Source organism: Episyrphus balteatus, chromosome 1, assembly GCF_945859705.1.
Source record: "Episyrphus balteatus chromosome 1, idEpiBalt1.1, whole genome shotgun sequence".
Classification (NCBI taxonomy): domain Eukaryota; kingdom Metazoa; phylum Arthropoda; class Insecta; order Diptera; family Syrphidae; genus Episyrphus; species Episyrphus balteatus.
In genome coordinates, this window is record NC_079134.1 from 10,512,334 (window position 1) to 10,526,624 (window position 14,291).

A 14,291-nucleotide genomic window follows, 5' to 3' on the forward strand; every position below is an offset into this window, starting at 1 on the left:
GAAAACAATGCAATGTTTTCTTATATTTTGTCCCAGTTTAAAGTTACAGGTTCAAATTAAATATGTACGAAATATTTCAGCAGAAATACTGTAACCTTGGCAATTCGTCTTTTTAAAAGGACTAATTCCATGCTTTTTCTCGTAAGTGCATAATAATAATTGTTTACTCATAAGACAAAGCGAATTTTCTTATCCGTGAGCGAAAAGCACATCTTATTCTTGAAAGCTTCTCAAACAGTTTGAGAGTAAACAATAGTTTACATTGCTAAAAGCTTTATAAGTATTTCCTTTTTTTATTTTTAAATTAGGTTTTGGAAGAAGCTATCTTCATTTTTATGAATGAAACTTAAATTGACGAAACCAACAGTGTTTGAGAACTATCATATACAGCCATGGACAGAGAAATAGCACACTATTGAGAAAAATCATGCGAATCGAATTTTAGATATTAGGAATGCTTTTTATAAATTTTTTTCTTTTGGTATATTGTCGAAATAAAGTGATGGAGACAAAAATATCTTAAAAATACCGTTATTTTCTATATTTATTAGCACTAGCAATATAATGCTTTTTCTGTCTCTTTCGCTAGTGGACACAGAAATAGCACACATTTGTTTAAGCGTTAAGTTTTTATTCCGCGTTCAAAAGTTGTAGACGAAAATGCATTCATTTTATTGCTACTATTTAATTAACAAGTATTTTTGAAAAAAAAATAGGCAGAAAAAATTATTAAACTGCGAAAAAAAGGGAGAATTACTTTTGACCTTCATAGTCAAGTCAAGGGAAAAATCCTTCTCAATTAGCTTAAAATCTAAATTTTTCGAATAAATGATGGATAAAGCCATTTATTTAGAAAGAGCAAATAGAAATTTAAACTCTGAAATTAAATTGCGTTAACTTCTTCCCCGCAAAACTTCCATACGAGTGGATAGAGCGATCACAAAGAAACGCAAATATGGGCTTTAAGTCATCTCGCACGATTTTGCCCGAAGTAAATATAGAATTCGGCGAAAAAAGTGTCAAGCAGACTTTTAAGAAGGATACTTAATGATGCTGAGTTGTACAGACAGGTAAGCAAGAAAAATCCAATGATATAAAAAGACACATCAAAGATCACCTAACATAAGCTAAAAAACATCTGAATAAAAACATGCAGTTTTGAATGAGAGTCTTTTGGAGTGATGAAATAAAGGTTAACCGCATTGGAACCGATGACAAAACATTTGTCCATCGCCTAAAATGTTAAAAGGACAAGCCAAAGTATTACTTCAAGACGATGAAACTAAGAGGATAGGATTTGATGGTCTGGGGCGCATTTTCCTGGCATGGTAAGGACCCATTGGTTAGGTGGATGGCAGAATTGATAAATTCTTTTGTCTTAATATTACATTAGAATACCGAGGAACCATATTTCTCGACAGTTAATTAGATATTCATACATGACAATGACCCAAACATGCATCAGAAATAGTACAAGATAGGTTTTCGGACGAAAAAAATCGATGTTTGCACTTAGCCATCTCAAATTCACAATCTTAACCCCATAGAAAATTTATAAATTGATGTCAAGGTTAAGCGTGGGTAAAGAAAATTCAAAAATTCAACCGATCTTTGGGCCAGAATCAAAGAAGCGTGGTACCGTACTCCACAAAGTGGATACCAGACGTTAGTTGAAAGTTTACCAAAGAGGTGCGAAGGAACTTTGAAAAACTGTGGTCTACTAACAAGTTACCAACTTAGTAGTATTGAATTTATTGGAAATTGTAAGAATTTTTGCTAAAAAATGATTATTTTTATGATTTTCGGAATGTGTGCTATTTCTTTGTCCACAAGAAAAAAGGGTATTCTCTACAAATTATAATTTTTAAAAATTGAATTGAAATAAAATAATTTATAATTATTAATTTTATGAATCCCTATAAGCTAATCCATGCCCTGATATAAAAATTATAATATATAAGTTAAAAGGTCCCAAATAAATCCAATTTTTGTAAGAAAAATCAAAAGTGTGCTATTTCTTTGTCCATAGCTGTATGTACTTTCGTCAAAAGTTTGAAACCACTTAAAAATATATAAACTTTTTCAACCAAGCCTTTTTGTAAAGCAAATTCCTTAATTTTATTTTTTTAATTAATTTAACTTAATAATTTTATTTTTAATTTTACTAATAAAGGTTCCCATCTTATAAATATATTTTTTTTTTCTTTGTAAAATAAAAATAAAACGAAAGTTCGTACGATTTCCCCTATACTTAAACTTAGATTCGTTACAAGTTTTTGTATACAATAAATAAACATTACAAAAAATTATTGTACATCGCGTCGCCTTTAACCACGATGTTTCTCACCTCCTCTCAGGGCATACAAACAGCATTCACAAAAAAAAAGTACAATCTGCAAAGTGTTTATATTTTCTTTCGACTTCCGACTTTCAATGAAAAATTAAACACAACAAAAAAAAACATAGACAAACATGCAATAAAAATAAGTTTTTTCTAACAAAACAAACATCATTTTAAACACTACAAAACTGTGAAAAAAAAAACTAAACTAAAAACCGGAAGTTTATTATTTGTTTCTTTTTTTTGTTGTAATTTGTGCTCCAATGCATAATAAAAATCCAACATTGAATTTGAAAACTACAAATGCAAATACAAAAAAAAAGATTAATTATTTTTGGTTTTTTTTTTTAATTTCATTTGTACGTACATCGTACACTCTTCAAATACAAAACAAGAGCAACGCAAATTCAAGTTCTCAATATAAAATGTACCGTGTGACCTCCTTAGCACATTGTGCAGTTTAAATAATAATTAGGAAATTTGCCACTTGCTTTTGCTGCTGCTGTACTGGCTAGAACCAGACCCAGAATCAACCAACACACACAATCATTATTAAACAAAAAAATAAAAAAAAAGACGTATAAAGTGTGATGGCAAAAAAAAATAATTATTCAATTGTTTGCATTTTATCGGATCTGTCAGCAATTTATTGGAGAAACAATATTCATAAAGCAAACGTAAACGACGACGACTTAGTGGGGGCAATATGAGTAAAATACATGCATATAACCGATTATAAAAGATATCGAGTTGATTAAATTGTGTTAATTGAAAACCCACTTTAACGATAAATCGAGTGCAATAAAAAAAGTAGGGTTTGCAATAATAAATTTAAGTATTTTTGTATTTAAGAAATGGAAAACAATAATCATAAGTTTAAGTAATTTTAAATGATAGTACTCGATGAATGGAAATGTTTAGGTCCACAAAATAAATTTATTGGCGTTGGTCATCCAACTTTTGCTTATATTTGTCGAAAAAATCTTAACTTAAGCTCTCTAATTGATCAGTTGTCAGAAAATGAGATGTCTTTGAGTATTGGAAAGGGTCATAGTTTTGTTCAATAACTTTGTTCTGTTCCGAATAGAAAAGTATAGCTTTTTGATGCTTTATGAGGTTTTTCTGTTCCAGAACAGTACTATTATTTTGTTCAATGCACTCTCTGAAACAATTTTGAACATGATTTTCTGTTCTTTTCTATTTCAGCTTTTGAGTTCAGTTAGATACATTTTTCCATCAATTATTTGCCGAGTCCGAAAGGCTAAGCGGAGATGCACTTACTCATGACCTTTCAAAGCAGCTTTCTAGTGAATATCAATTTTCAATCCTCTCCTAAAATACATAAATCTCAGCTTAGCCTGAAATATCCGCCAACTTTCGGAATTTCCATCTCTACTACACTTCTTTTTAATTTGCAGTTGTTCACTTGAGTATGAGCGCCTGGCAACATACTCTAGAGCCCTTTCCATAATGTTATCCAACCCTTGCCCAGTTCTAATGTCAAACCTTTGTGCCCTCTCAAACAAAAGAAACGAAGACTTACTAATTTTTTTTTTTTAAATTAAGCTCAATGGGTTCAAAACCAAAAGCCCAGCAAGGAAAAACCGTTTAAGGGCCTTCTTGAACAACACTTCACGAAGAAATATTATCTTAACTCCTAGTTCAGGGGTGAAATCGGCTAAGGTGATTGTTGATTTTTGATCATCACAATTAATACTTTTGCTCCACGTAAGGTGATTATCAAAGTCACGATCACCTTTTTGGTAGGGATCGAACCTCGGTGTCCAGCATGTGAGTCGAATACTCATCTAAATTGCTGCACTTGTAGGGTTTTGGTGATCACTTTACTCAGAGTAAAGAATAGGTGATGGTCAAATGTGACCTTAGCTGATTCCACCCCAGATTAAACATTCTTACTAGTCCATGAAATCCCTCTAAGCAAGTTCGTAATACTTTGTGGCATCGTTATTCTGGTCAGAAAACAGCCGAAAGAAAGTATGTTGTTGACCGATTGCACTTATATTCTTTCCTTCCAAGGTCATCCACACTGAAACGCTGGTGTGCTCCATGGCTCCGTTTTCTCTTTCTCATTTTTATAAATGATCTGCTGTGAAACTTATTGCGCTTCTACGAATGCTTATTAATTTTTCCTTGAGCCCAAATTCGGATGAACCGTCAAGTACAGAGATTATTTCTTTAGCCGCACGCACCACACGACGTGGTTGTTCGTCTATAAATTTCTCCCTATTTTCCTGAGGCTCGCGCTGTGTTCATTATGATTAAATGATGTCAAATCCCTTAGTGCGCGTAGGATATAAAAAAGGTAGCACTGGCTTCAAGGAATCGGGAATCGTGAATTGTGGAAAACAGTAACGAAGGTTATCAATATGTCCAATAAAATTTTACTACCGAACCAACAACTCCATAATTACCGATCTATGCAAATCACTCTCAAGGATCCACCCTTTCTGACCAGTGCCTGAATGGGCACTCAAAAATCAATAATGGTACCAAAATGGCGCTAAATGGCTCTTTAAGGCGACTTTACTTGTGCGGCAATTGTAAACAAAAAATATTTTGTGTTGAAGAAGACAATGATGCATAGGAGAATTGCAGGATTTGTTGCTTCAAAAGTTGTTTCCTGTTTCAATGACAAACATTTAAAAGAACCAACAGCGAATTCAAATTACAATTTTAAATAAAGCATACATCTTATTTCTAGCCGCAAAATAAGTAAAGGCTAACTGTATGTTGGTGTGACCACAAAAATGATGCCAACAAGCGTTTGAGTAGGTTAACCATGTAACAGTTTTCGCCAGCTTTGCGTGTTCGACTTTCTATAGCGGCGACTAAGTTGACACCAACCAGTGCTTAAAAAAAATCTAATTGATTTTTTTTAATCTTCAATATTATACACAATCTCTTTAAGGATTTTCTAAATTGATTTTTTCCGGAACTTCTATTCTAAACTGATTATATCGCATTTCTGCAAATCCTTTAAACTTTTAATGTATTTGAAACAACATTCCAAACTAACACGTGAACTAAACGAGGCGCTTCGTGTTCAGACGGTCTAAGTGTTGCCGCCTATTCCACTTGAACAACTATATACCTCCTTATCTCTCTTGTTATACAATGTACATTTTACATACATATAATATTGATTGAGATTTTGTTTGTAATCCACATTGAGGGAGGAGGCTTTTTTACGTTGTTGGGATTGAATCTATCAAATTTATATATTTTTTGTACGTAGTTCTTGCTGATTGAAAATAGTTATGCAAAAATGAACCGATTGAAGTACAGGTTTTTTGTGGAAAGGAGAAGTGGGTTTTAAAATTAAAACACACAAAAATGTATTCCAACAAAAGAATAAAAATGAATTAAATTTTTTTCGCTGCCTACAATACTTTACATCAGAAAAGCCTCTGGTGACGATTTTTTTATTTCTTTCATTATTAAAATGAACAAACGTTCGATTTTTATTTTCTTGTAAGAAGGTCATTCACGATCGATTGACATAGATTTGTTGAATTTAGAGGAGGTGGTGCGCCGCCACATGCAGCCCAACTGTCTGGACCAAAACAGATTTGTATTTTTTCTTAGTTTGTGGGTAAAATAATATATACAAAAATGGTGGGAGGAATTTTCATTTAGAATGATTAAGAAGTACTTTCTATTTACGCCTTTGAAATGTCCAAAAAGTTTTCATTTTTAATTCCAAAATAAAAATTACAACCAAATGTATATTTTCTAATTCAATTTTTGTATTTTTCTCTTTACAGGCAAAGGAAATCCTCTCGAAAGAGTCAAATGTTCAAGAGGTCAAATGTCCAGTCACAGTGTGCGGCGATGTGCATGGACAATTCCATGATCTTATGGAACTCTTTCGGATAGGCGGTAAATCGCCCGATACAAATTATTTATTTATGGGCGATTATGTCGATCGTGGTTATTATTCGGTTGAGACAGTAACGCTATTGGTTGCCCTTAAGGTACGCTATCGTGAGAGAATCACAATTTTGCGTGGCAACCATGAATCGCGACAGATTACTCAAGTCTATGGATTTTATGATGAGTGTCTGCGTAAATATGGCAATGCTAATGTATGGAAATACTTTACCGATTTATTTGATTACCTACCTTTGACTGCATTGGTTGATGGACAAATCTTCTGCTTGCATGGTGGATTGAGTCCATCGATTGATAGTTTGGATCATATCCGCGCATTAGATCGCCTGCAAGAAGTACCACACGAAGGTCCAATGTGCGATCTACTTTGGTCTGATCCAGATGATAGGGGTGGCTGGGGCATTTCACCACGTGGTGCTGGATACACATTTGGTCAAGTAAGTTCAATTAAACAATACAAATTGTTAATTTATTAATTGATTTTTTTACTTTTTTAATTTTTAGGATATTTCGGAAACATTTAACAACACAAATGGTCTTACATTGGTCTCACGTGCCCATCAATTGGTGATGGAGGGCTACAATTGGTGTCACGATCGTAATGTTGTCACAATCTTCTCAGCGCCAAATTATTGTTACCGTTGCGGTAATCAAGCGGCTCTAATGGAATTAGACGATTCACTTAAATTTTCATTGTAAGTATATTTGAATAAAGTTATTATTGACTTAGTTGGGAAAACAAATTTCAGGATTAGAATATGATTTCTATATACCTCCACAATATTTTAGCGAACCATGATTACAGAGAAATTGTTATTGTGTGTGGTTTATTTTCTGTGTGTCTGTTATCTGTTCAATCAGCTAAAACAAGTTTTATCTTAACCAAACATTTTTTACGAACCCCAAAAAAAAATCTCAAAACCCACTGCAATCGAAAAAAGATGGTAAAAATGGCACTAAATACAACCCTTCAAATCGCTAAAACGCTTCTGAATGATTGTAGGGATTTTGAAAAGCGTGGCAATATCGAACGTTCGTTCTGTAAGTTACGACCGATGCCAAGGATGTTTATCAACGTAATCTTTAATTTAACTCAAAATCAGGCCAATGGTGAAGAACTGGCAAGCCATTTTCAATGTGAAAATAATAATAATGCTCCATGTCTTCTGCATTGTGTTTACTGTCAAGAATTAAAAGTCTCAGTGCGAAACTTGCTATGTCTAGCAATCTTAAGTCAGAATTGCGTCGGTCGCAAGCAAACTCTGTCTTTATGTCTGTCATATCAGTTCTAAGGTCCAGTTTTCCATTGCGAGATTAAAGATTAACCTGAGTTAACTCGGTAAATTTGGATTAACTAAACAGAATCTTTGATAATTTATTCTCTGTATTATCTGATACTGAAAAATTGGCATACAATTCCTTTGACGAAGTATTCTCTCATCATTCTAGAAGGTGTTTTGCATAATAACCAATAACCAAATAACTGTGTTTGCTTTTCCATTTGTTATCGTTTCTGAGATAGTACTGCAACTGCATTGTTTACTAGAAGAAATAGATTTATAGTTTAATCTATAAGCATAAGCATAAAAAAGATAAAGTTTATAGGATAACCTCTCGCTTGAAATTCCACTGCATTGACCCTTAAGCGAGTCGATACACTGCCACTGGTTCAGTAAAAAAAACTTATTCGTGCTTTTAGGCCTGCTATCAATTATTTATTTAGCCCGATTCCAGCCAACTGTTGAAAATTAAAAAGATATTTTATTTTTAGTCCAACTGGAAGAATGTGAAATTTAATTTGGAGCTCATTTTGTTCTTCATCACACCTTTTTTTTTTACGTAATAATCCACTTACTTTCTCTACTACTACAGTTAACTTCTTGTTTTGTAGCAATACTATGTTGATGAGGGAACAATCCAAAACAGTGATTTCAGTCCTGATGTCCGTCGATCTACACTTCAATTTTCTTTAGATTTGATAAATTTTATCTTAACGTAATTTTAAGTGTTACTTTAATAGACCAGCATTTTCCCTAGAATGGCTAAGAACACAACTTTTAAATCGGTAGACAGTGACCAAACTAAAATTCTAAAAAGGGGCTTAAAATCATAAATCGAAAAAAAGTTGACTCTTTGGGTCATATGCATAAAAAATAGTAAATGCTTTTACTTGAAAAATTGTAATGTATGAACATTTTGTATCCACATTTTGTGCATATCAAACCTAGTTTATACTTATTAATTTTATATTTCTAGTATTTACTATTTTTTATGCATACAGGCCTTTATGACAGAAAACTTCCACCTGTCCTCAGAAAAGTTTTGAGGACAATATCAGTAAAAAAAACTTGTACTTTTTGCTTTGCAGATAATTTTTCAGTAACTTACAATACTAAAATTTCTTATTGTAGACTTAAAATAATACTTAGTGCAATAAAAGTCTAATTCCCTTAGCTACGTTCAAGAGTACATTATCTTCTTGTTATTTATTTAAAATTTAAATTTCTATAGGTATACATATTTCTATACTTTTTTGCTCAAGACAACACAATATTCAAAAATATTTGGATATAAACATACATATTGTCGTATTGATACGACATGCGCTAATTTTTATAACAATTATCATGTATTTTCAACTTTCCAATTTTATACTTGAATCTCTATTATTTACATACACGTGATATCTATTTTCATTATTTCATTAATATCAACAAATCCATTGTGCAAAGCAGAAAAAAAAAGATGATATCCAAACACACGGGTCTAGGCAAAATGTGAACACTTTTTTTTTTATCTGCAATGCCTGCAAGTCAAATGCTTTCAAAAATATATATTAAACTTGATAAGATATTTATTTACTCTTGCAGTTGTGAACATACAATTACACACTACAAAGGTCGTTTTATACATTCATCATCTTATCTGTTTAACAGATAACGATATGTAAATACAAACGTCCTTTATTGATTTTTTAATCTGAAAGATATCGTTTTCAATTTAAAATGCGCAATTGAGATTTTATATCTAATTCAAGGAAATTAACAACTTGAGTGAATTTCAGACTTATTTTTGTTTGATAAATAAATAATGAAGAAAGGTGAGATTTTAATTTCGATGGGATACACATTTGATGGAATAGATATCTCATTATATAGTCAAATATAATTTTGTTAATATTTAGTTTGGCAAATGCGTAAAACAATCTTGTTTAGATAAAACACAAAATACATATTATTTTAGTTCAAAGTTTTCTTTTAAGTTCTTGTGAAGTTCTGTTCAGTGTTACATTATGTATAAAAGCAGAACGGAAGTTCATTGACTTTGATTAACATTATGCTCTTTCTTGTGTTTTTTTTTTTTTTAATATGGACTGAAAGCATAATGTGTGGGCGTAATTAGTATCTAGCTTGTAGATAATATTTATTTAATAAAAGCTTGGGCAGGCAGGGCGATGAGAGGGTATATAGTGGCACCACTTACACGCATCGCCGATTTATTGGCACTGATAGAGCAAAATAGGTAGTTTTAGAGTTTAGATATAGCACGTTGGGGATAATAATATCACAACACGTTTGGAGTTCAGATATACATATGGCTATTGGCTGTGTGAAACGGTGGGTGGTTCTATATAAGGAAAGTTATAATTATAAGGCAGCACATGTTAGGCTAACGATGGTAAATCGTGCAAATAAACATTGACTTAATGTTTTTAAGGAATAAAACATAAAAGATTGTTAACATACGAAACATAATCATGACAGTGATATTGAAATTTTTAAAAAGATAATTGTACGCAATGTATATTTCTTCATGTTATGCGACACATTTTTGAAAAACTGAGGTTGAGATTCTCTGGTTCTTGGGAGAAAGGGTATGTGCATAGTGCTCAACTTGGTTTACATATTCTAAAAGAAAATAATCTTATAGGACACTACAATTTCATAAAACAGTTGTAATCAAATTTTTCAGTTTTCGAATATTATTCCGTCTTGAAATCGGTCAATGCATTAGTCGTAAGTTGATAGTCAAAATCGACAATTTTGCTCCATCTTCTTCTTCCTTTTTCTCGGCGCTGTTATGATCTCGATGTCAAGGGGATCATAACTATCCCACGTAACTGCTTCACACTAGTGATCCGCCTGTGGGGTTCGCCGGGTTGACCTCAGAAATTGGCGGCAAGCCTCCCGGTTTTGTATTGTTCCATTTCTAAGGCCAACTGAATGCTGGTGGTTTTGCATTTGCTTGTACCAGGAGTTTTTAGGCCTACCTTTCTTTCTATTTCGTGTTGGAACGTTGTATGATATTGCTTTTTTGACGGGGTTCTCAGGATCTCTCCTTTGAACATGGCAATACCAACTGAGTCGGTCGTGTTCAATTTTTTGGGAGATGGTGTTTTTAACATGAAGGCTTCCTCGGGTCTTCGTACTTCTAATTCTATCAAGCTTTGTTACTCCTGCTGTCATACGAAGCATCTTCATCTCAGCTGCCGTTAACTTACTCTCATACTTTTTGTACATTGTCCAACATTGTGAACCGTATGTGAGTGCTGGACGCACAACTGCGGTGTAGAGTCTTCCTTTCAGCTTAGGGGGCATTTTTCGATCACAGAAGATGGCAGAATTTTCCCGCCACTTCATCCACCCTACGCTTACGCGATGATTGATATCGTCATCACAAGTACCTTCGTTATTTATCATAGACCCCAGATATTTAAACTTTTCACACTTGGGAAGCATTACACCTTTCAAATAAATGTCAGGAATAGGCCTGTGTGGATCAGAAAATGGGCAGCATAGGTATTCTGTCTTTTTCGCGCTTATGCGGTACCCACTACCTTCTAGAACATCCACCCATACATCAAGTGCTCGTTGCAGGGATATCGGGTCTTCACTTATGATGGCTCCATCGTCAGCAAAGAATAACTGATGCACTTTTGGGTCCGTCACTTTGCCTTCAAGCAGGTAATCAAGAACGGTAATAAAGAGCAGAGGACTCAAGACGCTTCCCTGGTGTACACCTACTGTGATTTCGAATTCTTCGGTGACTCCAGCTGCACATCTTACTTTAGTTACTGCTCCATCATACATGTCCATAATTATCCGCACATAGGTTTCCGGAACTCCTCGTTGTCTGAGGGCCACCCATATCAGATCTCGTGGTTGTCGATCGAATGCTTTTTCAAAATCAACCAATACCACATGCAAATCCTCCAAGGAATCTCGATGTTTTTCCATAATGATTCTTATACTCTGGATTGCATCTGTGGTTGATTTACCCGCAACAAACCCGCACTGGTCATCAGATAGCCTTATTACCCAAGACTCACTCAACGATCTTTATTTTGCTCCATACGATGTAAAATTTTATTCGTTTTTTTTTTTTTTCATTTCCGATGCTTGTTCATCGCAAGCGTATATTACTCTACTAGGTTCCAAAGACAGAATGATTTGAAGCATGCGGTAAGCTAATCTGCGGGCATTGGTCACAAAATAACAGGCAAGATATTGTTAATTTAACGAAAATCACAATGCCCAGTTAAATGCTTCGAGCGATTTCTTATCTTATCTATTGTGTGTGTCATGTCGGAGTATTTGACGGCGTTGCAAGTTGATATTTTTGTCTCTTTTAAATTCAATGGACACTAGAGTGTTGAGTGCCATCGAATCTGGGAAATTTACACAAAAATTTCGAAAGCAAATAGAAAACGACATTAGAAATTCATTTATTATTAGACTTTGTGACAATTCAAAAATGTTTTTCGACAATGCGTTAGAACAGAACAGGGACAGAGGCTTGATACTCTTTTTGTTCCGTATTAATATCCGGAATCCGGAATAAATAAGGACTTTGTTGTTAGTTATGTTCTGAGTTATGTAGATATGGATCTTGGTTACAAATCTCGCCCGAATATAAATCAGGGGTGGAATCGGCTAAAGTGATTGTTGATAGTTGATCATCACAATAAATACTTTTGCTCCACGTAAGGTTATTATCAAAGTGACGATCACCTTTATGTTATGGTTTGTGGGTGATAGCTATTAAGGTGTCACTTTCACTTTCTATTTTTATTGAAATCCTCAACGGCGAACTACATTATAATCTAAATAAATACGAACATTTTAGTTGGTTTAGTGAAATATGGTTTCTTGTGAACAAAATATACAGATCCCCGGTAGGGATCGAACCTCGGTCTCCAGCGTTTGAGTCGAATACTCATCGAGTATTCTGCACTTGTAGGGTTTTGGTGATCACTTTATTCAGAGCAAAGAATAGGTGATGGTCAAAAGTGACAATCAAAAAGGTGACAATCACCTTAGCCGATTCCATCCCAGTCTTTCTTTTGAAAATGGCTATAGAAGCTGTGTCGATCGGTTATCTATTTTTTAAATTTAGGCTGATTTTTGTTTTTACACCAGCAATTGTTGGAATTGTGGCAGAATTTATAAACCATGATACCTAGATGTAGCAAAACTTAAAACTACAAGAAAAATTCATAATATAACGAACATGTAACAAAGTTATAGCATCCTCTTTTGGGACATCAAAAGAAAAACGAGGATTTAACTTTCCTACATGCAATATGTCAAATTCAAGTTAATTTGCATCGTTCGTCCCGTCGATCAAAAAAACAAAAAAATCTAAACTTAAAAACTAAATATAAAAAAGGCTTGCAAAATTATGTCATTGAAAGAAAAGTTCTCTTGATTTACTTCGTTTTTTTTCCGTAACATAGAATAAATGCCGAATAATATGAAAAAGGAGCCAAGCGATTTTTACTGTGATTCGTTGTAGGTTCCAAATTGTTGAAGTTGGTATACCCGATTTTATATGTAAGTATTTTGTACACTTGAAAACTGCCATATAAAATCGATTGCGATTGTCAAAGTAGGGATAAGGTATGTACATGTCGATACGACCATAGTTACTTCAGTCATTAAGAAGAATGAGTTACCTATAAGTTTCAGCCTAACTAACCTTGGTCTGAGAAAAAATGGTCAATGGAAAACTTTAATGTTATCATTCTTCCTGTTTTTTCTTTTATAAATTTGTTTTATAAAAATGTTTGCTAGTTTTTATCTGCGGCCCATAAACATTTTTAACTCGCCTGATATACATATTTCTATTACAATATTATTATTCGAATCCTAAAAAAAATGAATTCTAACCAAATTTTGTCTTAATTTTTGTTTCTCTGTGCCAACAGTTCCAATTTTAAATAAAACAATCTCGTATAATATTTTGGTGAGAATAGATATTTGAACAAAAATAAAGTAAAATTAATTTGGAACATTAGTTGACGCTCAAAAATTCATTCCAAAAGCTTTTATTTTTGTTTAATTATCGTTTATTAAAAGTATTTTACTAGATACAAGTTGGAAATTGTATATAGGCACTCAGAACATTTTGCCCCCAATCCCCTATTTATGTATAAAATCAAAACAAAAAATCTTTAAATCAAATCTTTTTATTAATAAATAATTTTCTTTTTTTTTTTCATTTTAGCCTACAATTCGACCCAGCACCAAGACGTGGAGAACCGCATGTTACACGAAGAACTCCCGACTATTTCCTTTAAGAGAATTAATAAAATAATAATAAAATTTAAACAAAAAAATAATAAAAAATATAATAAAGAAACAACAGCAACAAGAAAACAAGAAAAAAAAAATCAACAGAACTACAAGAAGAATACAGTTATTATTATTATTATTAATTATAAAACCTAATAGTAAATAGTTATATAATAATAATAAAATTTAAAAATAAATAAAAAACAAAAAAAAAACATCAACAATTATTACAAAAACAAAAACTGAATTATATAAAAAATAATAAAAAAAAGTTCTGAAGCTAAATGATTTTAAACAAAAGAAAAAAAAAACTTGGAAACAAAAATTTATTATTATAAACAATGATAACAGAAACAAAAAAACCGAAACAACCAGAAATACTTTATGCTATTCAAAAAAAAAAAAAAATGATATAAAAAAATAAAAAAAAATCACAAAACTAAACAAAAAACAAATATTGGAAC

At 32.7% G+C, this 14,291-nt stretch overlaps 1 protein-coding gene across 2 annotated transcripts in view; it reads left to right on the top strand.

The window, feature by feature from the left end:
- LOC129908701 (serine/threonine-protein phosphatase PP2A) overlaps positions 1–13,881 on the top strand; it is a 48,171-nt gene extending 34,290 nt beyond the window's left edge. For both annotated transcript variants that reach the window (XM_055985440.1, XM_055985517.1), the window contains 3 exons: positions 6,127–6,690; positions 6,758–6,948; positions 13,760–13,881. In XM_055985440.1, coding sequence (XP_055841415.1) covers positions 6,127–6,690; positions 6,758–6,948; positions 13,760–13,832 — 828 coding nt within the window. In that variant the 3' untranslated portion in view covers positions 13,833–13,881. The remainder of the gene's footprint in view (positions 1–6,126; positions 6,691–6,757; positions 6,949–13,759) is intronic.
- Positions 13,882–14,291: the final 410 nt, after the last annotated feature.